Below are 26,644 nucleotides of genomic sequence, written 5' to 3' on the forward strand. Positions count from 1 at the left end.
GCCTGCATTACCTAGGCCCAGCCCTCTTCATCTCCAAGGGTAGAAGGGTAGCCATCTGTGCAAACCCCTGCTCTCCTGTATGGGGCCGCAGACCTCAGAGGTCCCTGAACGGTGGCAACGGGCACCGTCTCAGGAAAAAAAAATATCAGTACATGTCTCTGTAGATCTCCTGCAGTAGCGGGTGCAGCGCTGCGTCCGACTCTGTCTTCTTGATGACCTGCACAAGCTGTGCATGCTCCGTGACCAGCTGCCGGAGGTCCACCATTTTTTGAAGAAGTTTTGGGAAGAGAAAGGTATCATCCGGGTGGTTGCTCTCCAGGTGGAGCTTAAGCACATGCACGATTCCCTCCTGCAACTTCTCAATGTAGCCTATGTTTAGAAGGCCAGGCCGATCTACGCCCAAAAGAAGAGAAAGACGTCTGAGTGTGACCGTCCAAGAGCCGCTGGCCAGTGGAGGAGCCAAGCGTTGCCTGCTTCATACGGCCCTGTGGAGAAGGTGCTAAGTGACCTTCACATGGGCAACCAGATCAGAGGTCAGACAGACTTTCCCACAGTCGATGCCTCTGATGGGAGCAGACATGACAGACAACTCCTGGCTGTACACAGGACCAGTCCATAGTGCTGACCCGGACCCCCTTATGGTGCAGTATTTGCCTGACAATCCCGAAACCGTGCCACGTCTTTGTGTAGCGTGAGAGACAGAGTATATCTCCTGGGGGAGGGGGGGCAGGGAAAGTTGTGGATTTACCTTCCTAGCAGCAGCAGTGTGGCAAGGTCAACAAGATTGTGTTTTGTTTCATTTTCATTTTTTGGGTTTTGGGTTTTGAAGACAAGATTTTCTCTGTGTAGCCCTGGCTGTCCTGAAACTCACTCCGTAGATCAGACTAGCCTCGAACTCACAGAGATCCGCTTGCCTCTGCCTCCCGAATGCTGGGATTAAAGGTGTGTGCCTTAAAGCAACGTTATGATGCCTTTTGATGAGACCATGTTAAAAAGCAGACTAAGAATGACCAGAGCTGAGGAGGGTCTGGGCTTGTCAGGGCTGGACAGTATGCCAAGGAGCCCCTGGAGTCAGTAGAGGACACAACAGGAAGTGCCACTGCTCATACCAGGTGGCCTTCCTGGTACAGTCTCAGGTCCCTGTGTGTCCAGACAGCTATGTCTTTTAGGCCTCATCCATCCATGACTAGGGCTTAAGAGCTTCTTAATAGTGTAGTGTTTAGCTTGTTTTTTTTTTAAAAATATTTTTATTTATTTTAATTATGTGTATATGTGTGTGTTGAGGGGTTGGGGATGCCTGTGACTATGGCTCTCCAGAAGGTCAGAAGTAGGCACTGAATCCCCTGGAGCTGTAGGTGTAGGCAGTTGTGAGCTGTCTGATGTGGATTCTGGGAACTGAACTCAGGTACCCTGCAAGAGCAGTATACACTCTTAAACCATTGAACCCTCTCTCCAGCCCCTGATGTGGATTTTAATCTTCATTATTTGTGTGTGTGTACGGGGGCAGGTAAGACAGGGTTTCTCTGTGTGTATAGTACTGGCTGCCCTGGAACTTACTCAGTAGACCAGGCTGGCCTCGAACTCACAGAGATCCACCTGCCTCTGCCTCCCAAGTGCTGAGAGATTAAAGGTGTGCGCCACCACCGCCTGGCTAAGTCTTCATTATTTTAGTAGTGAAATAAATATACTATTTAAGGTTTTGTGTATGTATGTATTTGATGGGGGGGAGGGGGGGGACGGGACATGTGTGTGGAGGCCAGAAGTTAACCTTGGGTGATGTCCCTCTGGTGCCATCTGTGTTTTTTGAGACAGTCTTTTACTAGCCTGAATCTCATTCATCAACAGGCTAGTCTGGCTGGCTAGCCAGCCCCAAGGATCTGAGCGTCTCTACCTCCACTGGTATTACATGAGCATGCCTTTTCTTTCTTTCTTTCTTTCTTTCTTTCTTTCTTTCTTTCTTTCTTTTAATGTGGTATTCTGGGTTTGAACTCATGCTTGTGTGGCAAGTACTTTGCTGACGGCTGTCTTCCCCAGGCCCCACGAATAAGTTCCCCAGTGGCAGAAGGCACCCCCCACTCTTCATAGTTGTAACTGCACCACAACCGGTTTACTGTCTTCCACATGGAGCAGTTCCCATATCCACAGGGTTGGTGCAGGACTGCAGCCATAAGAGGCCATGACTGTGTAGCTCTGCACTGGCTTTCTACCCTCCCTGCCACACCCAAACACACAAGAGGACCCAGACAGACCCTACAGATCTATGTGGTTTTTAATGCTCTGCCGGGGGTATAACAATGCTTCTTCCAGCTGTCACCTGCCAGACAGTGACTGTGAAGGGCAGCATGGCTTCTGGTAGTTAGGAAGAACTGTTACCCATAGGCCTATGCCAAGGCCAGGCAAGGTCGTCTGGGCTTACAGTAGGTGGATGACCTTCCTAGACTAGAGACAAGGCTATTTAAAGAAGTACAACGCTGAGCCAAGTATCAGGGACCAGAGGGCCAGCTTCCCCAGAGAGCCCTGGATCTTCCTTCACTGGGATCATTCCTTCTGGCAGAGCTGACCATGCCAGCTGCAGAGATTAACATCAGTATTAACAGCAACAGCACTGTGCCTGCACTTGCACTGCACTTTCCAGACCATTACCTACCACAATAATTATAATATTAACAGTACAAATTATCACAGTATATTATGTGTATCTAAGATGCTTACATTTGAGACATTTTTATGTAGATCAGTGGAGCACATATTTAATTTATGCATATAATATGCCAATATGTGTTAATGGATACTCTAATGAGAATGCGACTACATTGTATTATAGGTATAATATTCACACTCAGGTCTACTCAGCGGTGACTTGGGATCAGACACCATTCCACCCTGCCAGTAGTGCTCACTTCATTATATCAGAGCCCAGGCTGGCACCACCGGGGAAGCCTGTGAATTCCTGTCAGTGGCAGATCAACTTACCTCCACAGCAAATTATAGCAGCCACGAAGAGGGAAATGTCACTGTCATCCAGTTCTAGGGCGTTGAACTTCATCGCGAAGTCAAACTTGGGTTCCATGATGTCGCAGAATGGTTTCCTCAGGTTCTTGAGGAACTCACGCGTGACGAAGCCGTTGCCATACGCTACCAGCATCCCATCTTTGTTCATCAGGGAGGACAGCATCGTGAAGATGGCCTCGTACACACCGTACTTTAGCAAGGTAACTTGGTCATTCAAGTCCAAGTTTGCAAAGCCCGGGATGGCCTTGGCAAACTCCGTGAGCTCGGTGACGGTCTCCACAGACATGCACTGGCAGCAATGGAAGATTCGGACCTCCGCCTCCTTGTTTTGGATGCCGTCGGCCACCATCTTGGCCACAAGCGTCTTCTCAGCCATGCACAAGGTCTCCATGTCATGTATGACAAAAGGCTACAAAGGAAAGTGGCGAAGTCAGGTGACTACTCTACAACAAGCTGTGTAGTCCCTTTAAGCACCAATAGACTAACAAGTAGCTACTGTATCCAAATCACCAAGCTCAGTGCTGGGATGATTCAAAGTACAGGTGAAGTGTCACTGGACAACGTCCAACCTTGACAACATAAGCCTCTGCAGCAATAGCAGTCAGACTGGCAACAGAAGTCAGTAAGATAATAGTTGTCAGGCCTGGGAAGACGACACCGTGGGTAACAGCATTGGCCGCCCTTCCAGCTCACAACTCTTTGCAACCCCAGTTCCGGAGACTCCAACACCTTCTTCTGACCTTTGCCCGCGCAGGAAGGTGGCACACAGGCAAAACACTCGTACAAATGAAATAAAAATAAATGAAAACTTAGAGGGTAGTAATTATTATTTCCTGGCTTTGGGTAGGGATTTCAGTCATAAGAAACAAAGGCACTGGGCTGGAAAGGCGGCTCAGTGGGTACAAGTGTGTGCTTCCTACTTCTCCAGAGGACCAGAGTTCGGTTCCCTGCATCCACATTTGGCAGCTCACAGCTACCTGTTACTCCATCTCTCCAGGGAGCTTAATGCTGTCTTCTAGCCTCCTTCCTGGGGTGCTACATTCATATGCACACACCCACACGGAGACATGCATAATTAAAGATACAGAACAATAAGGAAGCAAAAGTAGCCGGTTTGGGCAGTGAAGCTAAGATGAGAATGCAGCAAAGCCCCTTTCTGTTTTTTTTTTTTATCACACTCGCCTTTAAGTACTCTTTAACTTTATCATTTCATAGGCTTTGAAGGTAACAGGCCTTGTTCAGCTCTGTCAGTGCAGAAAACACAAGCCTTATGCCGGTGGTCAGAACAAGGGCCAAACGCCAGCCTGGCTCCCTCCATGTGGCCTCCGCACCTGCAGATCTGCCTCTTTATGAAGTCTAGTGAGCAATCGAGCTTTGTCACTACTGTACATGTGTGTGATTTGTCACTACTCTGCGTGTGTGTGTGTGTGTGTGTGTGTGTTCTGCTAGGGCCTTGCTGGAGCTGTTCAGTCATCCTGGACTAGAACCTGACGGTCACTGAGTATTGTACCATGGGGCACAGGCCAAGCTGAGTGCATCATGCCTAAAGCTTGGTTTCCCTGAAGGAACTCCCACATTCTAAGGTGACTGCGTTCTAAATACCACTAATCATGGGGCTGGGGAGATGGCTCAGGAGTTAAGAGCACTTCTTACTCTTGAAGAAGATGGCTTCAGTTCCCAGCACCCATATAGAGACTCACAACCACCTGTAACTCCAGGTCTAGGAGACCTAATGACTTCCACAGGCTTCTGCATGCATGTGGTACACAGACATACACTCAGATACACACACACACACACACACACACACACACACACACACACACACAAACATATGCATGCACACACACACACATACAGACACACACACACACACACACACACACACACACACAATACTTTAAATATTGCAAAAGGCACAGGCTATGGTCTCTTGATGCCACTGCAGCAACAAGGCCAGAATCCTACAGAGATACTAGGACAGTGAAGCTGGTGGCGGGCACTCTGCCACCTGGACATTTCCCAGGCTGGGCACAGGTGGAAGAGGGAAGATGGGGTCTCACACTGGGGCAGCGAGTTCTGGGAAGCTAGCCAGCAGGCTGGGCAGAAAGGGAAGGGCCTGGCCTCTGAAATGACCCGAGACCTGGAGGTAGGAGGTAATTCTGGCCAACCACGTGGTCAAAAGTAGCCGGATAGTGCATCCAAAGCTGGTCCCTGTATAGATGTTTGTGGCTGAAGCAGGCAGTTAGTTGCCATAAGCCATTAATTTGTGTGTGTGTGTGTTTGTGTGTGTGATATAGATGTATGTACGTGTTTGTATGGTACATGGGTGCACGAGGGTGCAGGTGGAGGCCAAAGGTCAATGTAGGCTGTTTTTCTCAGTCAGTCTCTATTTTATGTTTTGAGGCGGGGTCTCTTAGTGAACCTGGGGCTTACTGATTTGGCTAAGTCCGCTGTCCAGCAAGCTCCAGCAATCCTCTCGCCTCTCCTTCCACAGTGCTGAGACTGCAGATAGGCAATGACCACATCTGGTTTTTTATGCATGTGTTAGGGATCCGAACTCAGGTCCTTATGCACTGTACCCTCCGAGACGTCTCCCAACCCTTCCCCGATTCTGTATTTCTCATATAGCAGCCCCCCAGCCCTGGACCACTACTCTACCATTCATTTCCACATGAGCCCTGATTTTCTTAACTCTGACAGAGGATGGTGGGCCATTTCTAAGAACCTTGTGGTGAAGCAAACAGAGGCAACTCAGTAAGGATCAAATCAGTATCCAAGCAGAGTGTTTGAGTATCAATAAAGTCGAGTCTTTTTTTTTTTTTCTTTTTTGTCGAGTCTTAAGTTTACTCTAAATCTCAAATTTTGTGAGAGAAATAGAAAGTCTCATATGGAAATTCTGATTTCCCTCGCTTGGGGGGTCATCATCACAGAAATGCAAACTTCACCCTGTCATCTAGAAAGGCTCTAATTCAGTGATTCTCAATCTGTGGGTCATGACACCCTTGGGTTGCACATCAGATATCCTGCATATTAGACATTTACATTACGGCTCAAAACAGTGGAACATTACAGATATGAAGTAGCAATGAAATAATTTAGGTTCCTCCACAACATGAGGAATTATATTAAAGAACAGCAGCATTAGGAAGGTTGGGAACCACTGCTTTTGATGGAAAGGGCCACTGGGGCCACCTGATGGGGAATTTGCTAGAACCTTCTAAAATGCCTCCGCTCATTTCACTGGAGAATTCACCGGAGAATTAAAAGACCCAGTGAAAGAGAGGTCAGACTTGCTCATTAAAGCACGCAGCTTGTGAAATCTTTCATTTTTTACTGTGACTAAAAATTCTAGCTTGTAATTCCCAACGAGGAAGCCTCCAAGCTATTCATTAGTACAAATTAAACCTGTCGTACCAGGCACACAGGAAAATGGCAAGAGTCCTCATGTGCCAAGTGAGGGCTGGTCCCTCTGTGAAAATGGCTCTCGATGCCCTTCTACAGTACACAGAGGCTTATCCAGATGTGAGAAGAGTGGGTCATGGGCCTGGCAAGTGTTATAGGAGTTGTAGACACAGTGGCAAGCTGAAATATACTGGGTGCTTCCTATCAACAAAGGACCCTCCCCAAGACCTGAGCCATAATATAGTGGGAAAAGCAAGAAGGTGACAAAGCAGGCAGAAATGGCTTTAGCACAAAGAATGAGAATGTTTTGAGCGGGGAAGGATAGGTTTTATTTAAAACAGGGATCAAAATGCCCTTAAGAAACACCCCGATACTAGGTAAGGTATTACCTAGATTATTTTTGTCATTATCAATTACACAGCCTTTATAATGCCTAGGTTGCTAGGAGCTGAGGCGAGCCCAGGCAAGAAGGCAGCTGTTGCTGTGAAAGTACATCACAGAGGCTCACAATGGGCCCATGTTTTTCCATGACCTTCCCTTGGACTTCTGGGATAAATTCTATTTCCTACACTGGCCAATGCTCTTCGTCATTCTCCGTGACTCCTGCCTGACATGTCACCAAGGGATACTTCAAGGTACTAAAGGGCAGCAGGAGCTCCTACCGGGTTGTTGCTGGTCTTTCCTGCGAGTATGACCCGGGCCTTGACCTTATTCATGTTGAAATTCTTCAGGTAGGCCTCGTGGATTCGCTTGGCCAGAGATTTGAGGTCTGCAGTTTCCGAATCCTCCAGATCGTGTTCACAGGTGAGAATCTCTGCTTTCAGTTTGGCTTTCTCAGATCTTGGCATTCTTCCAAAACGAATTGCTGGAGTTGGGGGTGAGGATAGAAAAAAGGAGAGATGCAGAAAAAACGATCAAGGCACTTGATGACCAAGGCAGAGGGGGAAAAGTAGAATGGAAAGTTCATACAAGGAAGGGCAAGCTAAACCCATTCCTCATCATGATCAAACTTTGTACTGAAGAGGCCGAAAACCCAAATCAATCACATGACTTTCCAGTGGGATGGCATACTGTCTTCAGGTAGGCCGTTGGCCAAAGTGAAGGGAATGAAAGTGAGTTGTTTGTGGTGTGTGTGTGTGTGTGTGTGTGTGTGTGTGTGTGTGTGTATGTGTATCTGTGTGTGTGTGTATCTGTGTGTGTGTGTATCTGTGTGTGTGTGTATCTGTGTGTGTGTGTATCTGTGTGTGTGTGTATGTGTATCTGTGTGTGTGTATCTGTGTGTGTGTGTGTGTGTGTGTGCATGTATGTGTGTATTGGAAACAGAGTCTCATGTAGTACATCATGCTTGCCTCCAATAACAGGACAATCTTGAACTTCTAAGCATCTTGCCTCCACCCCCCAGGGCTCAGAAAACAGGCCAGATCTATATGATGCTTGGGACCCAGGGCTTCTTGCATGGCAGGTAAGCACTCTACCAGCTGAGGTACATCTCCAGCCCTATTTTGTGTGGTTTTTTTTTAAAAGACAGAGTCTTCCTATGTATCCCAGGCTAGACATGACATAGAGTTACAAAAATCTTCTTGCCTCAGCTTTCTGAGTGCTGGGACTACAGGCACATAGCACTATGTCTGTGATCCCAGCACTCCCTGGAGGCAGAGGCAGGTGGATCTCTGTGAGTTCAAGGCCAGCCTGGTTTACAGAGTGATTTCCATGCCAGTCAAAGCTGGACAGTGAGACCCACCCCCCCACCCCCATCTCAAATAAGTAGATAAATAAATAAATAATCATCACTGGGAGCCCTCTAATTTAGGATCAAGTTCTGAGAAAACAGAAACTCGCAGTACGGTACAATGTTTGAAACAACACACATTCAGCAAAGGGGATGTGACATCTTGGCACTCCAGTGACTCCCCACCCCCAAGTTGACAGCTGAGTCTCACCACTACAGGTTCCAGCTGCTGGAGGTACTTACCCTGTACAGCACACTCATTCAAAGTATAGCTACTCTGCATGGGCTCACACAGTGTGCCCAGAAGCCTTACCTACCATTGTGCGACATCCCGACGGACAAGCACTTGTGGAAGCGGCAGTACTGGCACTTGTTCCGGTTCTTTTTCTGAATCTTGCAGCTTCGATCACATTTGTCATACGCCAGCTTTAGCCGAATAGTTCGCCGGAAGAAGCCCTGGGACACCAGCACAAAATTGACTTAAAGAGCATGCGCACTGGGTAAGTCTTCTCCAGACTGGCTGCGCTCAGCTTTCTTGTACATTGACTGACTGACTGACTGATCTGTTTTCAGAAGATGGAATCTTCATGTAGCCCAGCCTAGCAAAGAGCTTGCTCTGTGGCCAGAGATGACCTTGAACTCTTGATCTTCTGGTTTCTATCCCCTAAGTATTCAGAACTCTTGGGTGAGCACCACCACGCCTGGCTGTTTGGAGTTCTGAGGATCCAGCCCAGAACTTCCTGCATGCTAGGCAAATACTCTACCCCAGCTCTACTGTCCCTTTCTAAAGAAACTACTTATTGAAGGTCAAGGTCTAGAGAGTCTTGTATAACTGGGGCAAACAGAAAACGTGCATCTCGCCGCATTGAAAGTAGAAAACAGTGTGCTGAGGCAGAGTTCAAAGCAATCTGAGAAAGGCCCTATCAGACTGGGGAAGACAAAATGATGGTTTCTTGGGTCACTATACCAGCTCCCTAAGAGAAGGCATTATAACAAGAGGAACACAGCTGTGGAAAAGCAAGACTTTTGCTTTATAAGAACATAGAGATTTCACCCAGGAAAAGACAGCTCGAGCTCATAAAAGCCAAGAACTAAGCAAAGACAATTGGATGTGGCCTTGACAGAAAGCCCTGTCACAAGACGCATTTTTAAAGGGATGCAGATTATTAAGAAAACAAAAACAAAACAAAAAACAAAAAACAAAAAACAAAAAAACACCTCGGGAAAGGGTTTGCTTTGGTTTGGGGTCCTTTGCTTTTGAGTGGAGCTCCCTGCATCCGCCTGACACAGTGGGCTCTCGTGGTCTGTGCAGAACGCTTTTCCTGGGGCCTGGGAGGAGAGGAAGGTTCCCCATCTAGGTGTGTGAATCCGAATGGCAGAGGGAGGTGTGGGATGGAGGAGAAGAGTGAGAAGCAAAGGCTGTGAGTGCCAGGGACCACCAGGCCCTTGATCTGTGTTCACTGTTCCCAAGCAGTAGGCCTGTAAGACCAGACCCACCTGAGGCGAGGAGACAGTGCTTCAAGAATGAAGGATCAGGAAAGTCTGTGATACCCCCTCAGATCCTGGACACTTCTGGAAGGAACTACTAGGAAGGGGGCCTTTGGAATTTACGTGAACGTGTGCATTTCTCGACTTTCAACATATGGTGCCCATGAAGTGACAAAGTTGAGAATGTACATGCAGCAGAAGGGGACATGCCTTGTGTACGTGGGGCCTGCGGCATGGCTGTCTAGAGGTCAAGTTGGCTCTCCTGAGGATAAAGATTCACGGGAGGATGTAGGTGGTTTGGAGGAGGAGGAGGCGGCTGTGTGCCAGAAGTGACTGGCTGGGGGGTCAGTTACAGTAGCAGGGGAGCCAGATACTGTGGACCCTGAGCAAAGGACAAGACATGTCTTATGACCAGCCCCTTGCTCAATGCATGGTAACCTCTGCTCTAGTTGGCCTCTGGAGAGCTCCTGAGGTAATAGGTAAACACACTCCACCCCGTGGTCACCTCTGTTCTAGCTGGCTTCTGGGGTGGTCCTGAGGTAAAGCACAGAGTCTAGACTGTGTCATGGAAAGAGTAATTTTTAAGGGCTGCTTTTTGTATCCTTGTTTGTTTGGTTTTAAAGGACCCACCCCTCTTGAGTGTTCACAAAGCCACAGCAAATCAACCTCCCCTAGATCGTCAATAAAGGAGTCAGCCTCCCACAGGCGTCAGTCCTCTGCTCTTTCTGTACATCTCAGAGTGGTGGCAGCCATCTTGTAGAGGAGCAAAGCCATCGAACCACATGGTTGCCTCACCCTTCTTGGGGCGGGGGCGAGGGAGTGCTCTGTACCTTGCAGCCTTCACACGCGTGGACTCCGTAGTGGTATCCTGAGGCCTTGTCCCCACATATTCGGCACTCAATGTTCAATGCACTGCCAGGGGGCTCATCCGTGCTGGCAGGGATCACAGGGCAGCTGCCTGAGGAGGGGCTGGAAGCTGGAGAGAGGGTGTCTACAGACAGAAGAAGAAAGCATGTGAAACTTGGGGTGTTACCACCCATGTCAGAGTCAGATCCATGGGAAGGATGGGTCTGCACTACAGGGGGGTCGCTCTGTGATGTGAGCAGGTGCCTCTCTTGAATTGGCCCTGCCCCTGGCCATCCACTGCCCATAGTTACCACAGTGTCACCATTCTTAAAGCTCATGTGCACTAGCCTGAGTCCTGACCCGTGCCCTACCTCAAGCTCTTCAGGGGCCACATTATGGGGCTTCCACAGGGGCCCCAGCCTCTCATGCCATGTGCCCAACATAGAGCTGACTACTTTCTAGTTTTGCTGTTACTTTTACTCAGTGGCAACAGAATATGGCCTAAACAGTCACGGCCACAGGTGTAGTGAAACATGGTATTTAACCCTAAAATTCAGTAGCTAAGGCAAGGTGTTTCCAAGACCATCCTGGGCTATTTACTGAGACAGAGACAGAAACAGAGACTGAGGCAGAAGTGGGAAGATCAAATGTATAGTGACAGAGGAGGGGAGAGTGAAAGGGACATACACACACACACACACACACACACACACAGTTGAAATTGAAGTTTTAAAAAACCCACAACAAAACCAAAAAGGGAACTATAAAAAGACATCCCAGTAGCAACCAATCCCAGGGAACTGTACTCACAGGACCGAGCACCGTCCTGTTCACTCCCTACACAGTGAGCGCTCCTGACTGTGTGGGGCATCAGAGGGTACTTAATACTCTGGTAGTGAGAAAATCACCTCTCAAGTAAAAGCCATATGGTTCCATCTGACAATGCTAGAAGCAAGACCTGAAAGGATCAAACATTTCAACCACGTAACTGCATCTCTGAACAAAGCCCGGGCATGCTTATTGGAATGCAAAATCCACCACACGACAGAGCTCGCACTATGTGCCACTCAGTTAAAAAAAAATTAGAAGGCATATGAACAGAAATTTTGGCTCATGATAAGAAGAAAAATAAATGAAAGAGACCCAGGATGACACACATGATAGATTTTGCCGCTAAGATGTTTAAGTTATTCTGACCATACCCCAAAATGCAAGATAGAAGACTGGGTGTGCTGGATAGAAAAGAGGAGGGAAAGTACTGATTGTGGCATTAGTGAGAAACACTGCAACATCTGGCGTGGAAAATAAACCAGGTAGATTAGACACTGCAGAAGAAAAGATTGACAAACTTGAGAACCAGATATAGGAACTATCCAACACACACACACACACACACACACACACACACACACACACACACACACACGATGGAGGGATAGGGGCAAGGGGAGACAGAGACAGACAGAGATGGAATGCACCATAACTGTGGGACAGCATCAGTCAGCACAATGTGCATATAACTAGGATCTAATGCACAGGGGACGATGGAAACAGAAAAATACTCAGAAACAACAGCCCATTTTCAGAGGCTCATAACACGTGAGAAACATGAGGAAAGCAATTCAAGGCACATCACAAGCAAAGGATTGGAACAGAGAATGTATATGTTTATGTATATGTGTATGTGTATGTATATATATGGTGATATGTGTGTATATATGGTGATGTGTGTGTGTGTGTGTGTGTGTGTGTGTGTGACAACTGTCACAAGGATGCAGAGGAGACCCTTGCACAAGACTAACAGGAATCTAAATCAGCACAGCCATTGTGGAAGATTGTATAGAGTGTCCTCTGAAATCTACAGGTGAAACTACCATGGGCTGGAACAATCCCAGCATGCTTCTGAAGACATGTTCACAGAAACTGAAATAGACCTGCTGAAGAGTTGCCTGTGCCCCACACACCACAGCACTCACTAGTCACAACAGATGAGACCTGGGGTCAACCTTAGTGCCCCAAAATGAATAAAAGGAGAAAGAAAAAGTGGCATACACGCACAACAATACCATTCAGTGTTAACTGAGGATGGGAAGACCCATCCACTGTGAGCAGCACATTCCCTACACAGGGGATTCTGAACTGGGTAAGAGTAGAGAAAGTGGGGGCTGGAGAGAGGGCTCAGGTTGAGAGCCAGGGGACTGGACTTCAGATCCCATCACTCGTGGCTGCTCACAGCTGTCTGTGACTCCAGGCCCAGTGGGGTCGGAGGCTCTCTTCTGGCTTCTGCAGGCACTGCACAGACACGTGGTGCACAGACATATACACAAGCAAATAAAATAAGCAGGAGTGATTCTCTCGCAAAAATGGAGCTGAGCTGAGCACGAGTATGCGTTTGCTGTTCTCTGTTCATGACTATGGAGGCGATGGCATGGACAGCTCTCTCCAGCTCCTGCTGCGGACATCGCCACCGTGATGGACCGTGACTGACAACTATGAGCCATAACCATACTTTCTCCACTAAGCGGCCTTTTATCAGGGCATTTAAAAAAAAAATCACAACAGCATAAATGAAGCTAAGACAGGAGAGTCAGAAATGCTATAGAGCTCCTAAGTAATAGAATAGTAATAATGAAACATTATGAATAGCTTCATGCCCAAAAAGTTCAACAATTTAGATGAAACACATTCTTTGAAGGATATTTTGACAGTCTTCATTGTCGGTTCATCTTTGCTGGGAGATGACTAAGGGGTTAACTCGTAAGGGTGTGTCTATGAGGTTGTTATGAGAGAGGGTTGACATGCAGGAGGACAACTAAAGCAAAAGACTGGCCCTAAGTGTGGGCAGCAGCATCCCATGGGCCTGGGGCTCACATGGAATAAAGGCAAAAAAAAGGGAGAGGCTAGCCTGTGTGTGCAAGCTCCATTTTTTTTTTTTCTGAGCAAGTACAACTGTGGCTGCTGCCACTTCCAATGGATGTTGCATTCCAGCTATTTCAGCCTTTCAGCCATATACACTAGTGCTTTCTAGGGAGCCACCAGGCCTCCAGCCTTGGACTAAGACTGATTGAGCCCCTGTGTTCTGAGGCTTCAGGGTCCCTAGACTGAGCTGGGATTGGGCTCTCTGGCTCATCAGCAGGGAGAAAGGTATTGGGTACCACCCAGCCTCCAGTCATCTAAGCCAAGCCAATAAATCTTCATCTACAATTATACACATGCAGAGTATAGGTTCCTTTTGTGTAGAGAACGTAATAGAGAAACAAATTACCAACATTTAAAAAGAGATGGGGAAAAAACCTGAACAGCCTTCTACCTAGTAAATAAATAGAATATATAGTTTAAAATGTTCTCCCATAAAGAAAACTCCTGCTGGGAGGCATGGATAGCCCTTATGTCTTTAATCCCAGCACTTAGGAGGTAAGGGCAGGTGGACTGCTGTAAACCAAGGCCTGGTCATTGAAACCTTGCCAGAGAGAGAGGGGGGGAGGGAAGCAGACAGACAGACAGACAGACAGACACACACACAGAGGCTGTGAGTTAAGAAAATATCAGGCTCAGATGGATTCATCTATGAGATCTACTAAGCTTTCAAGAAAGCTCAAGTATCAGTTCTACAGGAAAAACTTGCAGGAAACCAAAGAATAGAGAACATTTCCTCATTTCATAAGGCAAGACTCAATCTAAGACCAAATCCAGAGAGAAATATTCTGAAAACAAAAACTAACATCCCCTTAATAATTAATTGAATTAAGCTATATACCAAGATGCTGAGTCATGAGGACAAACTAACATTTTCCACTGGAGTACGAGCTTAGCTTAACCTTTGACACATGCGATTCGCTAAAAGAGGCCAGGCGGTGGAGGCGCATGCTTTTAATCCCAGCACTCAGGAAGCAGAGGCAGGTGGATCATTGTGAGTTTGAAGCCAGCCTGGTCTACATAGTGAGTTCCAGGATAACTAGGGCTATGCAGAGAAACCTTGTTTCAAAAAATAAAATAAAATAAATGAGTAGATAAATAAATAAACAAAAAGAAAGCCTTTTGATCATTGTTCTAGATACATCAGAATAATTTCCCTGAATCTAACAGCAATGCCCAATTAAAAATACAACATAAACGGGGACAAGAAGGTGACTCCACCAGTCCAGTAAACATCTAAGCACCCCGTAAGCACGCTGCTAGAGGGCATCTATAGGAAACTGTGGCTGGTACCTTCTGTGGCAAAAGACTGAGTGGGTTTTCCCACGCATCAGTAATAAGAGGAGGCATAGCCAATTCCTATCTAACACTGCGCTCCAAGCTCTGACCAGTATAACAACATAAGAAAAGGAAATTTAAACAACCCATCTTGAAACAGAAGAAAGAAAACTGTCCTTGTGGCACATGGCATCATTAGTCACGTGGAAATCTTAAAGAATCTACAAAGAGCTCACCGGACCTAATTAAGCTTACGAGTTAACATTCAAAAATGGTTATACTTCTATATATGTGGCACCGAATAATCAGAAATTTAAATACAATATTTATTATCATATCAAAAGTGTAAAATGCTTCCATATGAATCTGACCCAAAAGGCAAAAAGCTCTGTACATGAGACAGGATAACACACTCAAAGAACTTGAAGAGAACCTAATAAGGGAGAGATAGCACTGTCACAGAGTAATTGCAAGATTCATACTCAAGAAGTCAATTCTTCCCCGACTCTGTGTGTGTGTGTGTGTTACATACATATGTAAATGTATATATATATATCGAACCTAAAGTAAACCTGCATCTAATTCCCAGCACCTATATGACAGTTCACAACTATCTGTAACTCCAGTTCCAGGGGATCCAACACCCTCACACAGACATACATTTAGGCAAAAACACCAATGCCCATAAGATTAAAAGTAAATACATTATTTTTAAAATTTGACCAAGTAGAATAACTAGGGCTAGAGAGATGGTTCAGTGAGTAAGAGCACTTGCTGCTCTTCCAGAGGACCTGAGTGTGGTCCCCAGCACCCACTGCAGATGGTTCATATCTGTCTCTAACTCCAGCTCCAGGGGTATATGATGCCTCTGGCCTCCACAAACACTTGGACTCGTGTGTATATAAACACACACACACACACACACACACACACACTAAACTGATTAGCACACGCAAAGTACATACAGTAAGGAAGACCCAGGTGATCCAAAAAATAGCCTGAGAAAGACCTGAGAACTCACCTAGGTGACACGAGCTATTGCTCATAGATCTACCATGAACAGCTGCACACAAGGCTCTGGCTAGATGCCTGCATTCTTCTCTTGGGTGAATACACAAGAGTGGAAGAGCTGGGATCATGGGGCAGCTATCTGTGAGAGTTTTCAGGAAATGCCAACATTATGGGATTGGTGTTCAATGAAAGAAGCGATGGACAGAGCCGAGCACAATCGTAGCTATGGACCTACACTGTCCACTGATTTCAGAGGCACAAAGACAACTGAGTGGGCTTGTCAGTGAGCTGTGTCTGAACAACCACAAATGAAAGAGAGAAAAAGAAAACTTCGATCTGTATGCAAAAAAATTAGTCCATGAACATTGGACTCCATTGTAAAACCCAAAACTTCTAGAAGATGTTCAAGGAAAGATCTCTTAAATATGACACAAAAGGCGTGGTCCACCAAAGAAAAGACACTGATAAACTGGACGTTACCAGTTAGGAATTGGTTTTTATTGAGTAACCCTGCTAATGAAAAGAACAAATAAACCACAGACTGGAAGACAACATATTTATCTGATGGAGTCTTTGTGTCTAGAACACACGTATAAGTCTATCACCAGTAGTAAGAAAACCCACAACCCAAGTAAAAAGTAGGTAAATGATTTGAACAGGAACTTCATCAAGAAAGTTATAGGTCAAATTATGACACAGCAAGATGCTTACTTAGTACCATGTGGCATCAGAGACATGCACACTAAAACTGCCCCAGGAGCAGCATGGCTCACTCACGGGAATGGCGAAGGTGTAAAAAGACTGAGCCTGGGAGGTGCTGAACTCACACACTGAAGGTGGGACGGCATTTTCGAAAGGGTTTTTTCATGTCCTGAAAACTCAGTATAGGGCTGGAAAGAAAGCTCAGAGGTTAAGAGCACTGACTGCTCTTCCAGAAGCCCTGAGTTCAATTCCCAGCAACCACATGGCGGCGCTAACAACCATCTATAATGTGCTCTGGTGCCCTCTTCTGGCCTGCAGGTGTACATGCAGGCAGAGCACTGTATACATAATAAATAAATAAATAAATAAATAAATCTTTAAAAACAAAACAAAAAACTCATATGTCTGGATGGACCCTTGAGTATAACTACTCATAGTAATTCTATATGTAACACCCCAGAACTGCCCACAGCTCCAGTGTTCACCGGCCAAGGCATGGCAAAGGGATCCCGCCGAGTAAGGGAGCTGGTCCAGGAGAAATCATGCCATTTAGAGAAAGCTCCAGGAAACACAGACTAGCCTGCAATGCTAGAAAGCAGATGAGGAGTCATGTGGTAGGCAGGAAAGGAAGGCAATGCAGGGGAGCACGGAGCTGACTGATGGGTGTGGTCAGGGGAGCACGGAGGTGACTTGGGTGTGGTCAGGGGAGCACGAAGCTGACTGATGGGTGTGGTCAGGGGAGCACGGAGCTGACTGATGGGTGTGGCCATTATTTAATTGTGATGGGAGGAGGTGAGGGGACCAGAAAGAGAAAGGGGAGAGGAGAGGAGAGGAGAGAGAGAGAGAGAGAGAGAGAGAGAGAGAGAGAGATTGATTTTCTTTTTTAAAAGTCCTACTTTCTCTAAGGAAAATGCACATCTAGGGAGCTGCTCCTAGGAAGCAGCACTCACCTGTGATGACCGAGCCCTCAGAGCCGGGACAGCTTCCTAAGTACTGGTAATCCGTGAAACCAAAGCTTCCGGAACTCTCTTCCCCGATGGACTGAGAGATCTCTTGGATGTTTCCCATTTCTTGTAAGAATTCTTCTGATAAGGGACTCTCCAGGTCGTCCGCCTCAAGTGGGGAGAGTGGGCAGATGGGGCTCTCTGTGTCCATCATGTTGACTGGGTGTGGCCAGGTGGGCCACAGAGTGCCAGCCTGCAAGAGGAAAACAGCCGGAAGAGCCTTCACTCTCTGTTCTGAAATGAACCTGTCACTTATCCGTGAAGAGCTATCTAAGTTCAAATCTCAGCAGGGGCAGCGCCGACTCTCCGCCTTTGACTTATGAGAATGCAATAGTTCAATTCTCTAAATGGGGTCCGGAGAGATGGCTCGGCAGTTTGGAGCATTTGTTGCTGTCACAGAGGACCTGGATTCAATTCCCAGCACCTACATGGTGGCTTACAACCATCTGTAACTCCAGTTCCAGGGGGATCTGATGCCTTTTTCTGACCTCTGTGGGCATTAGGCACAGGTTAGGTGTGCATATATAGATCTGGGCTAAATGGCCACATAACACATAAAATAAAATCAATATATATTTAAAAGTCTCTGAACACACAAAACACAGAGGGAGCCCAACTGAAGAAGCTGGCAAGCCGTCATTGCTTATTGCCTGCCCAGCTCAGCTTCCCAGCCATGGGCAAAAACAAAGTCCACATTTCCCTAGAACATGCCTTCCAAAGGGGACACAGGTAGAGGGGGTGGGGCAACTGAACGGGTGTCTGGTGGGGGTGAGATGACACAGCGAGAGCAGATGGAGAACAGAGGCCTCCCAGGGGGAAGCCCCAGAAGGCAGGCTGTCCTGGAGAAGAATGTTCCAGCAAAATGAACACCAAGGGCTGGTGCATGCCAGCACATTCTAGGATCAGCAGGGAGGCCACTGGGCTTGGTAAAGGGGCACCAGGGGGAAAAGGACAAGCAGTCTACAAGAGTGTTCCTCCTATGCACATGAAGGTCAGTCTATTGGAGGTGGTCCTAGAAAAATTCCATAGCAACAAATGCTTTGTGGGCTTTTAAAGACATCTAAGTAGGTAGGTCTGAGGCAATGTCAAACCCCACTTACCTGCAAGCAAAAACAACAACAACATGCCTTTCTCCATAATTTTAAATGACTTCGCATGCCCTCCAGTCCAAAGTCCAATCCCCTTAGCAAGCCACTGCACCATGCGTTTGTTGTGGTCCCTTAAACCCCATGGAAATGTAGCTCACTAGGCCCTTTGGCAGTTTCACCTCTGCAGCTCTGCCTGGACTGTCCTGCTGCTGCCTTCAGGAGGCCCTGACCCAGGCCACCTCCCTAAACCTTACAAGATCACCAATCACCCAGCCAGACTGACCAGATGACATTTAGCTCCCTGAACTGTTTTCCATCTAGAAGTAATCACAGAGAAGGCCAGAGCTGCTGGGTGCTAGCTCCTGCCGCGCTGTGACTACAGGAAGCCAGCGTCCTCTGAAGAACATTGCCCAAACACGGAACGCACATGTCCCGACGTCTCCTCGTTTCCCACTTGCCAAATGTCAACACACTTTCCAAGTGCAAAGAGGAGGAGGTGTACAATTGGCCCGTTTCTGGGAAATTCACAGAGGCTTGGAATCCTCGCAGGTTATGGGGGTGAGGAGTGGGTGATCCTTATACACAGGGAGAGACAGTAAAGAATAACCACCCTGGCACTGGAGAGAGGGCTCGATTAGGAAAGTGCTTGCTGTCAGAGCTCAAGGACTTGAGTTAGTTCCCCCATGGCTGACACAAAAGAGCCAGCGTGTGCCCACAATGTTGGCACTCACTAGGCAGAGGCAGGAGGATTCCTGGAGCTTGCTGGTCAGCCAGTCTAGCTGAATCTAAGATCGGCGAGACTCTGTCTCAAAAAATAAAGCGGAGAACAAATGAGGAAGACACCTGACATTGACGTACACCAGCATGAGTCCAGGCACGTGTTCGCACATGACCACGCCCACCCCGCAAAATCATTAACCTTTGTAGGATAAAGATGATGATCTTCTATTTCCTGTTCGCATATGTTATGGAGCAAATCTGTGCCTTCTTTCTTACTTGGAGGGGCGGTGCTGGGGACTGAGCCCAGGACCTCATGCATGTCCAGTATATTCCACGCCATCTACACACTTTATTCTGCTTTATATGCAAAGGACTAGCTCTTCAATTGGGCAAGCCAGATAGTGGGGTGATAAGCATTACATAAGTTATTTTCACCACGAACAAAAAGTTCAAAAGCCACAGTCATGATATCAGCCATAAAGTTCATCTCCATAAAAAGGCCACAGCTGGGCAGAGTCTGTGCTGAGGATGGGGCGTTGTCTTCCCCGTTTTTTTGTCCCTTCCACTGACAGCAGCCTTTATTCCAACAAGCCAGGAGCATCGGGGCTAAGGCCATGAACTGGTGGTTTCTTTGCCATGACTTTTAGGGAGCCCCAGTGTTTTGGGGGTCATGTCATTTTACTCATTGGTTGCTTTTAAATAATAGCCATGATTTGTCTAAAGGAACACTGGTCTCGCCATTCACAAGCGAGATGGGATAATGCTGCTTCATGAGTGGGGCAATCCTGGGGTGGACTCTGGCCGCAGGGCCTGGCACCACACGTATCACTTAACACATTGGTCCTTCTTGACTCCAACCAGGGCAGATAAGAGCTTTTCCCTTTGAATGAGTCCCCCAGATAGATAACAGAGGTCACATGGGCACACCCCCATCACACTTGCTCTGAGATTCTCAGCAGGGCCTGGCATCCTCACAGACTCTGGCTGGGAGCAAAAACATCCGGGGCCGTCCTTCCACTGTGTCCCACGTCCACAGTTCACCGCCATTGCTGGCTCATTGAGAAAAACATCCAGGCCAGCCCTGTGTCCTGTGCCCTGCACCCTGCGCCCTGCACCCTGTGTCCTGTGCCCTGTGCCCTGTGTCCTGTGCCCTGCGCCCTGTGCCCTAGATATTCCAGAAGGGCAGAGGAATGAGGGACAAACCCCCTCTCAGCAGCAGCCACATGGCTTGGGCTAATTGAATTAAGTACCAGAAATATTTCTTTGGGAATTAAGCCTTGACTAGTTGAAGACTCTAAGAACACTCAATAAATAGGAAACAAAACAAAACAAACAAACAAACAAACAAAAAACACCCCAGACATATAGGTTCATGTTGAGCCAGGACAAAGCACACAGGAATCTGGGTGCCCATTGACAACCTTTGATGCTAAAGCACCTTGTATCTTGACATGCTAATCGCACAATGAGCACTTACTGTGTGAAGCCAAGTTGGGGTACAGCTCATTCTCCTCTAAGGCCCCCCACACCTGGGTCCTAAATCTACATGCAGCCGTGTAACTTCTTATGTCCGTCTCTTCTCCTTGATTGTACCTCTTGATAGAGCAAGGGGTGCATTTGCCTGATTTCTGCTTGGGCACTTCCAGAACAATCTCTACCATGGAGCAGGTGTTCAAAAGCCATTTCTACCACTTGGCACTGGGCAAGCACTCATGTTGTTATCTGTGACAGGTGGGGCTCCGTGAGAGCTCACTTTGGCTCTGTATGAGCAGCTACCGCACGTATCACGCAGAAAGGAGAACAGCACACAGAATCCAAAGACAACATTTGTGCACCAAGTACCAAGAACAAAAATCAAGGGGAGCTCTGCAGTGGGCATCCCGCTGGCAGTTTTCAGAGCGGAGTATAATTACAGGGACTGAAAAGCTTATGAGAAAGAGGAGAAAAAAAAAACCTCAACAGACTAGTGAACACAGAAGCTCCCAGTCATAAAGTGAGAGCCGAGGAGAGCAGAGATGCCGGGTGTCACCCCTCAGTTGAAAGCAAAAGACTTGGCCAGGCTGGTTCGGAGCATTCTCTGGGTAAAACCAGCAGCCAGCAGACAGTAAACATGAAAAGGCAAAGGGATGGGAGGCTTGCCATTCTGATTTTCCCCTTAGGCCCACAAATAGTGAACTTTGGATCTGTCCTGTGATAAAGCGTCCCACAGGAGAGTCCAGGAGTTTCAACAAAACCAGCAAAGTAGCCAGGTGTGACGAAGCACACCGTCAGTTCCAGCACTCGGAAGGCGAAAGCGGGCAGGTCTCTGTGAGTTTGAGACCAGCCTGGTCTACGTAGCGAGTTCCAGGACAGCCAAAGTTGCTTGGGGAGACCGTGACTCAAAATCAAAACAAAAGTGACACTCGCATGGAATCCAGGCTGCTTGGAAGGCTGAGGCAGGAGGATTGCAAGTTCCAGGCTGGCCTGGGTCACATCGAAAGACCCTGCTAAGGAAGTGAGAAAACAAAAAGAAGGAAGGGCTAGCGGAAGGGATGAAGACGGGAGAGGGGAGAGAAAGAAGAGACTTCATCCTTTGGATAGAGTAAAAGCCTGGGCTAGGTGTGGCTGGTGGTGAAGCATATGGCCTAGCATGGCGAAAGCTTCATTCAACACCCTCAGAACTATACAAATAAAGAAACAAAAGAGTAAGGAAAGAGAAAAGACAATAGGAAAGTTACCATGGGCTCCCCGGGGGCCCACGCTGACCCATCATCCAACCTCTGTATTATTAACCGAGGTTCTTGGATCTCCACGTCACTCCGCAGATATCTTCTAGAACTACTTATTAAATAGCAGGGAGCACACCACTGTCCCAGCTACAGAAACAGTTTGATGCCCTCTATGAACAAACGACCACGGACAATAACATGTATCACAAAAGCATCCCGACAGCCACGGACTCTGGCTTCCCTACTATGCCTCTTCTCTCTTTGTTGTCTAATGGACCAGGTCACAGGACATCGTCAGCTCAGTGCCTCCCAGTGCTCAACACTGCAAACCGAGAGAAACCATTTTAACCCTTAAGCTGAGAGAGGAAGTCTGATCGGGCTTAAGGGAGTGATGGAACGGCCAAAGAGGAAGTCTTATCAAAGTAGCCTTGATGGACACAGGCAGATCCCAGACTGTGTCTTTCTCCTCACCAGCTCTAGTTCACAAGCTAGTCAGACTCTGCTGATACTTTTTAGTCATATTTACACGTCTTTGGGTTCAGTTTGTTGGGCAAAGACCTAAAATGACAACACAGAGTAAACAAACTAAAAGCCACAGAGGCCCGCTCCGTACCTTAACCTATGACCCAGGGGTTCAACAAAATAGGTTAATCATTACCAACCACATAGGGATTGGCATGCCAATGGTCAGTGTAGAAAATGCCCCCAAAACACGCCAGAGCCCAAGGCCAAGGTCAGCACGTAGTGAGATAGCGCAGAAACACAGGGGGGAGTATTTTAACAAGTCAAATCCAACACAGTCCCAATCATTTCCTCATCACTTAGATCTTGCCCAACAATGCTGAAGGCATGAACTTGAAATCCTGTGATCACAAGAAACGACTGGCCTAACAAACAGGACGGCAAGCCCAAGGCGGCATAAGACAGTGGCTTTGAGCCGCGGTGGACTTACTTTGACAGCACAAAATGACTGTTCTAAGGGACACAACCCATGAGTTCTCTTCCCACAAGGTCCCCACTGCATGATGGGGCTTAACTTCCAATTGAAACCCAAATGTGCCCTTTTTAAATTTCAATGCAATCTTACCTTTGTGGAATAATGATGCCAAAATAATGAAAGAAAAGCTACAAGCTTGGGCCCATTCTGTGCCTGTTGCAATCGAAGTTGAGTGAGCCCAGAAGTCTGTCACAAGAATCAAAAGTCAACTAACATTTGCATTTGTCAACGAGAAGCTTCGATCCCGTACAGACAGAGCGCACAGACATGGGGACGATGCCATGAGGTTCAGTAGCCAGGTGACATAAGCCACAGATCGATGGCCCTGACACGTGTAATGTGGACTGTGCCGAAGAGCAATGGGAAAAGGCCATAGGGAGTAGGCACAAAAATATCCAACACATGAGGACAACCGTCTAAGGTGACCTGACGGTCCCATTAGGAAGAGAGAGCATAATTTATGAATGAATTCCGTGAGGCACAAACAAGTATCTACTAAAGCTAATGCTTGTGCCCAACACCAGAGGCCACAGTCTTGAAGGATCCTATGCTTCCGGGGCATGGAATGAGAAGGATGGACAAGGGAGAAATAAGCATTTACTAAGCAACCCATTGTGCCATGTCCTGAATGAAAATGACATTAATTTCTCTAGTTCCAAGACAGAGTGGGAGTTGTGGGTCTCACTCCCAGAGCAGAAAAAGAGTCAGAGTGCGAAGTCATTAGTCCAACTAGTACATAAGAGGCACAGTCAGCAAATAGTTAGAGATGCGGGTGCCGTGTGGGAACCATGGCAGATCAGAGATTGGGGACGTCAGACACGAAGCCTATAAGATGACTAGAAATTCAACAGAAAGGGGCAAAGGGCAACTCCCTGAGAGGGGAGCAGCACACCCGCATGAATGGTACCGAAAAATTAACCAACAATGGCCAGCCAAGCTACACCAAGAGTTGTATCAGCTGCGTAACAAATAGCTCTAAACACGCTGGCTTCAAAGTACCACTGCATTGTTCCCAACTCTAAGTCAGCAAAATAGAGCTGGGCTCAGCAAGGCAGGTTCTTCTGCTGGTCAGAAAGGCTCTGTCATTGAGCTGTGACTCCTGGGAGTCTTACTCATGGCTAGTAGGTTCAAAACACAGCCTCAATCAAATGCCCAGCAATTAGTGCTTTTGACTGGCCCCTTCCCACCAGGTTTTCTATCCCTTGCTGGGGCTAGAAGCTGCTGGGCCTCTTGGGTTAGGCCAGTTCTCACTTGTAAACTGTGCAGGATCTCTCCAGTCACGTTCTGTGTTTCAGAGCAAGTTGCGAGGCCAACCCCCAACTCAAGTTGGAAGAATAAACCCTACTTTTGGGTGGGAGGAACCACGAAGGATTTGTGGCCATCCATGGCTTGTCATGTCGGGGGTAAGTGGTGAGAGTTGACCCAGCAGACGCAAGAGAGGTTGTCAGGCCCTGTCATGGTACGTCAGGACTTACCGTGCTCAGGAGTTTGGATGTCATCCTCCAAGCAATATAGGCTGTGGAGCAGGAACCCAGGGTACCAAGAGTTACGTATGGCCTGCCGTAGCAGCAGAGTGGAATCTGCACTCACAGTAGCAGTCCTCTGGAGGCTGCCATCACATCCCTCTACATTTGGAGGCTGCCTCAGAGAGCTGGAGTGGGAGGCAGGGGATCAGAAGCTGAAGATGGCTGCATCCGACACTTGGACCAGAGCCTAGGACAGACAAGGACCCTGGCTTAGGTACCTGGCAGTTGTGATGACATCCATGACACCCAGAATATAGAGACAAGTTTTGGGCATAGAGCCATGGGATGTGGGGGATGAGGGGTCATTTTGGTTAAGGCCTATGAGGAACACTAATACCGGGCCCCTGCATACTTCCAAGAAACAACGACAAAGGTAATGATCCTTGCCACTAGGTTCTCCACGTCTGTTGGGGTTCTGGTCTCATCCTCAGGGCTGGGAGCAGTAGGACCTTATAGACTTGCCTACACTTCTTGGAACCCTCAACTTCAACTAGCACAGTTGGGGTTAATGGCAGCTACATGGGGAGGCTGTTCTGACCACAAAGGGGACAATGCATACCTCTTCCACCAGACTCCACACCTCACCTTTTAGCCATGATCTCTTCTATGACTACTGGGTCCTTCCCTAAGCATAATGTCTGCCAAAGCAGCACCCAGCCTCATTGAAGACACAACACAGTGTGTCCTTGAATGAAACATGTCTGAACACACTGAGCTGGTGGAGGAAAAGGAACTGTGTGTTACTTAGAACCTACAGAAGACCAAGATCAAACATCAGAGACACAGAAGTACTTCAGTTGCTTAAACAAAGTGATGTGACCTGAGGCAAGTGACTCAAGGAGGCAGAGTGGCATGTGGCCCATGAAGAAGAGACTGTGTGGCCAATCCTGTGGTACACAGATTGACAAGCCAGGATACAGATGTGCATTGTGGAGAAAAATAAGACTTTTTTTTCTCTCTCCCTGTGTCCAGGGGTCATCTTAGTGGAAGAGCAACTTTTCTTAAGCCCAAATTAACTGACTGTATAGAATAGTGGTTCTTATCCTTTCTTAATGCTGAGACCCTTTAATACAGTTCCTCATGTTGTGGTGACCTCCCAACCACAAAATTATTTTTGTTGCTCCTTCATAAGCATAATTTTTCTGTAGTTATAAATGACAACCTAACTATTGATAGGTAGGATGTCTGATATGCAACCCCTGTGAAAGTGATGTTCTACTCTCAAAGGGGTCACAACCCACAGGCTGAGAGCTGCTGGTATAGAAGGATCCAAAGGGTTGCTTTAATTTTGTGGCTTCTAGAAGTGAACAGAAAGATGGGTCTCCTGAAGCTCTACAAGGCGACCATCAAGATCGATGGTTCTGGACCCAGGGGAGCCTGCACAAACTGTTGCACCAACCAAGGACAACCTAGACCCCTGTTCAGATCTAGCCAATGGACAGTTCCTTCTCCATGTTTGTGGGGGAGAGTGGGGACTGCCTCTGACATGAACTCTGGTGCCCCGTGATTTGATCACTTCCCTTTGGTGAGGAGGCCTGGCGGGCACACAGAGGAAGGGGAAGCAGGCTATCCAGATGAGACCTGATAGGCTGTGGTCAGATGGTGGAGGAGGAAGACCCCTTCTGTCAGAGGTCTAGGGGAGGGGAATACGGCAGAAGAGAGAGGAAGGGAGAGTGGGAAGGGGAAGATACAAACGAGAGGATAACAGTCAGGATGTAATCTGAATAAATTATAATAAATTTTTCAAAAAGAAAGATGGGTCTATTTGTAACACATTTCCATGATCTTCCTCCCTCTCCCTCCCTCTCTCTCTCTCTCTCTCTCTCTCTCTCTCTCTCTTTCTCTCTCTCTCTCTCTCTCTAACACTAACACAGTGGGAACTGTACTTTGCTAGGGTTGATATGCTCCGAAGGTGCAGGCATTGAGGCCCACAGGTGAGTGCTAAGGTGAAACTCTCCACTCTGGACACAGGAAAGGCTCTGAAAGGGAAATCCCAGAGATACCCACCCAGGACTGCCTGCTGAACAACAAAATCTTTCTCACAAACTTAACAGAAGGGTTGGAAGACAAAGGCTGGAAGCTCACTGAGAGTAGAGCAGCAAGACGGGTGGAAACGTAGGAAGAAAAAGAGAAGGACTCGGGAGGCACAGTGGGTCAAGTGCTTAATGTACAAGCATGAGGATCCAAGTTCGAATCCCCAGAACCCACGTAAGA

The 26,644-nt window shown here is 47.4% G+C and overlaps 1 protein-coding gene across 12 annotated transcripts in view; it reads right to left on the minus strand.

The window, feature by feature from the left end:
• Nucleotides 1–26,644, minus strand: part of PPARA (peroxisome proliferator activated receptor alpha) — a 63,072-nt gene continuing 36,428 nt past the window's right edge. For 8 of the 12 annotated variants that reach the window (XM_084750320.1, XM_084750321.1, XM_084750324.1 and 5 more), the window contains 7 exons: nt 24,380–24,617; nt 17,338–17,584; nt 10,465–10,625; nt 8,464–8,602; nt 7,080–7,282; nt 2,974–3,421; nt 1–393 (listed from right to left, as the gene is read on the minus strand). In XM_084750320.1, coding sequence (XP_084606446.1) covers nt 146–393; nt 2,974–3,421; nt 7,080–7,282; nt 8,464–8,602; nt 10,465–10,625; nt 17,338–17,584; nt 24,380–24,403 — 1,470 coding nt within the window. In that variant the 5' untranslated portion in view covers nt 24,404–24,617 and the 3' untranslated portion in view covers nt 1–145. The remainder of the gene's footprint in view (nt 394–2,973; nt 3,422–7,079; nt 7,283–8,463; nt 8,603–10,464; nt 10,626–17,337; nt 17,585–24,379; nt 24,618–26,644) is intronic. The other 4 variants (XM_084750317.1, XM_084750326.1, XM_084750316.1 and 1 more) reach the window with 1 other exon arrangement.

The sequence above is a fragment of the Acomys minous genome, assembly GCF_964271855.1.
Source record: "Acomys minous genome assembly, chromosome: 12".
Taxonomy (NCBI): domain Eukaryota; kingdom Metazoa; phylum Chordata; class Mammalia; order Rodentia; family Muridae; genus Acomys; species Acomys minous.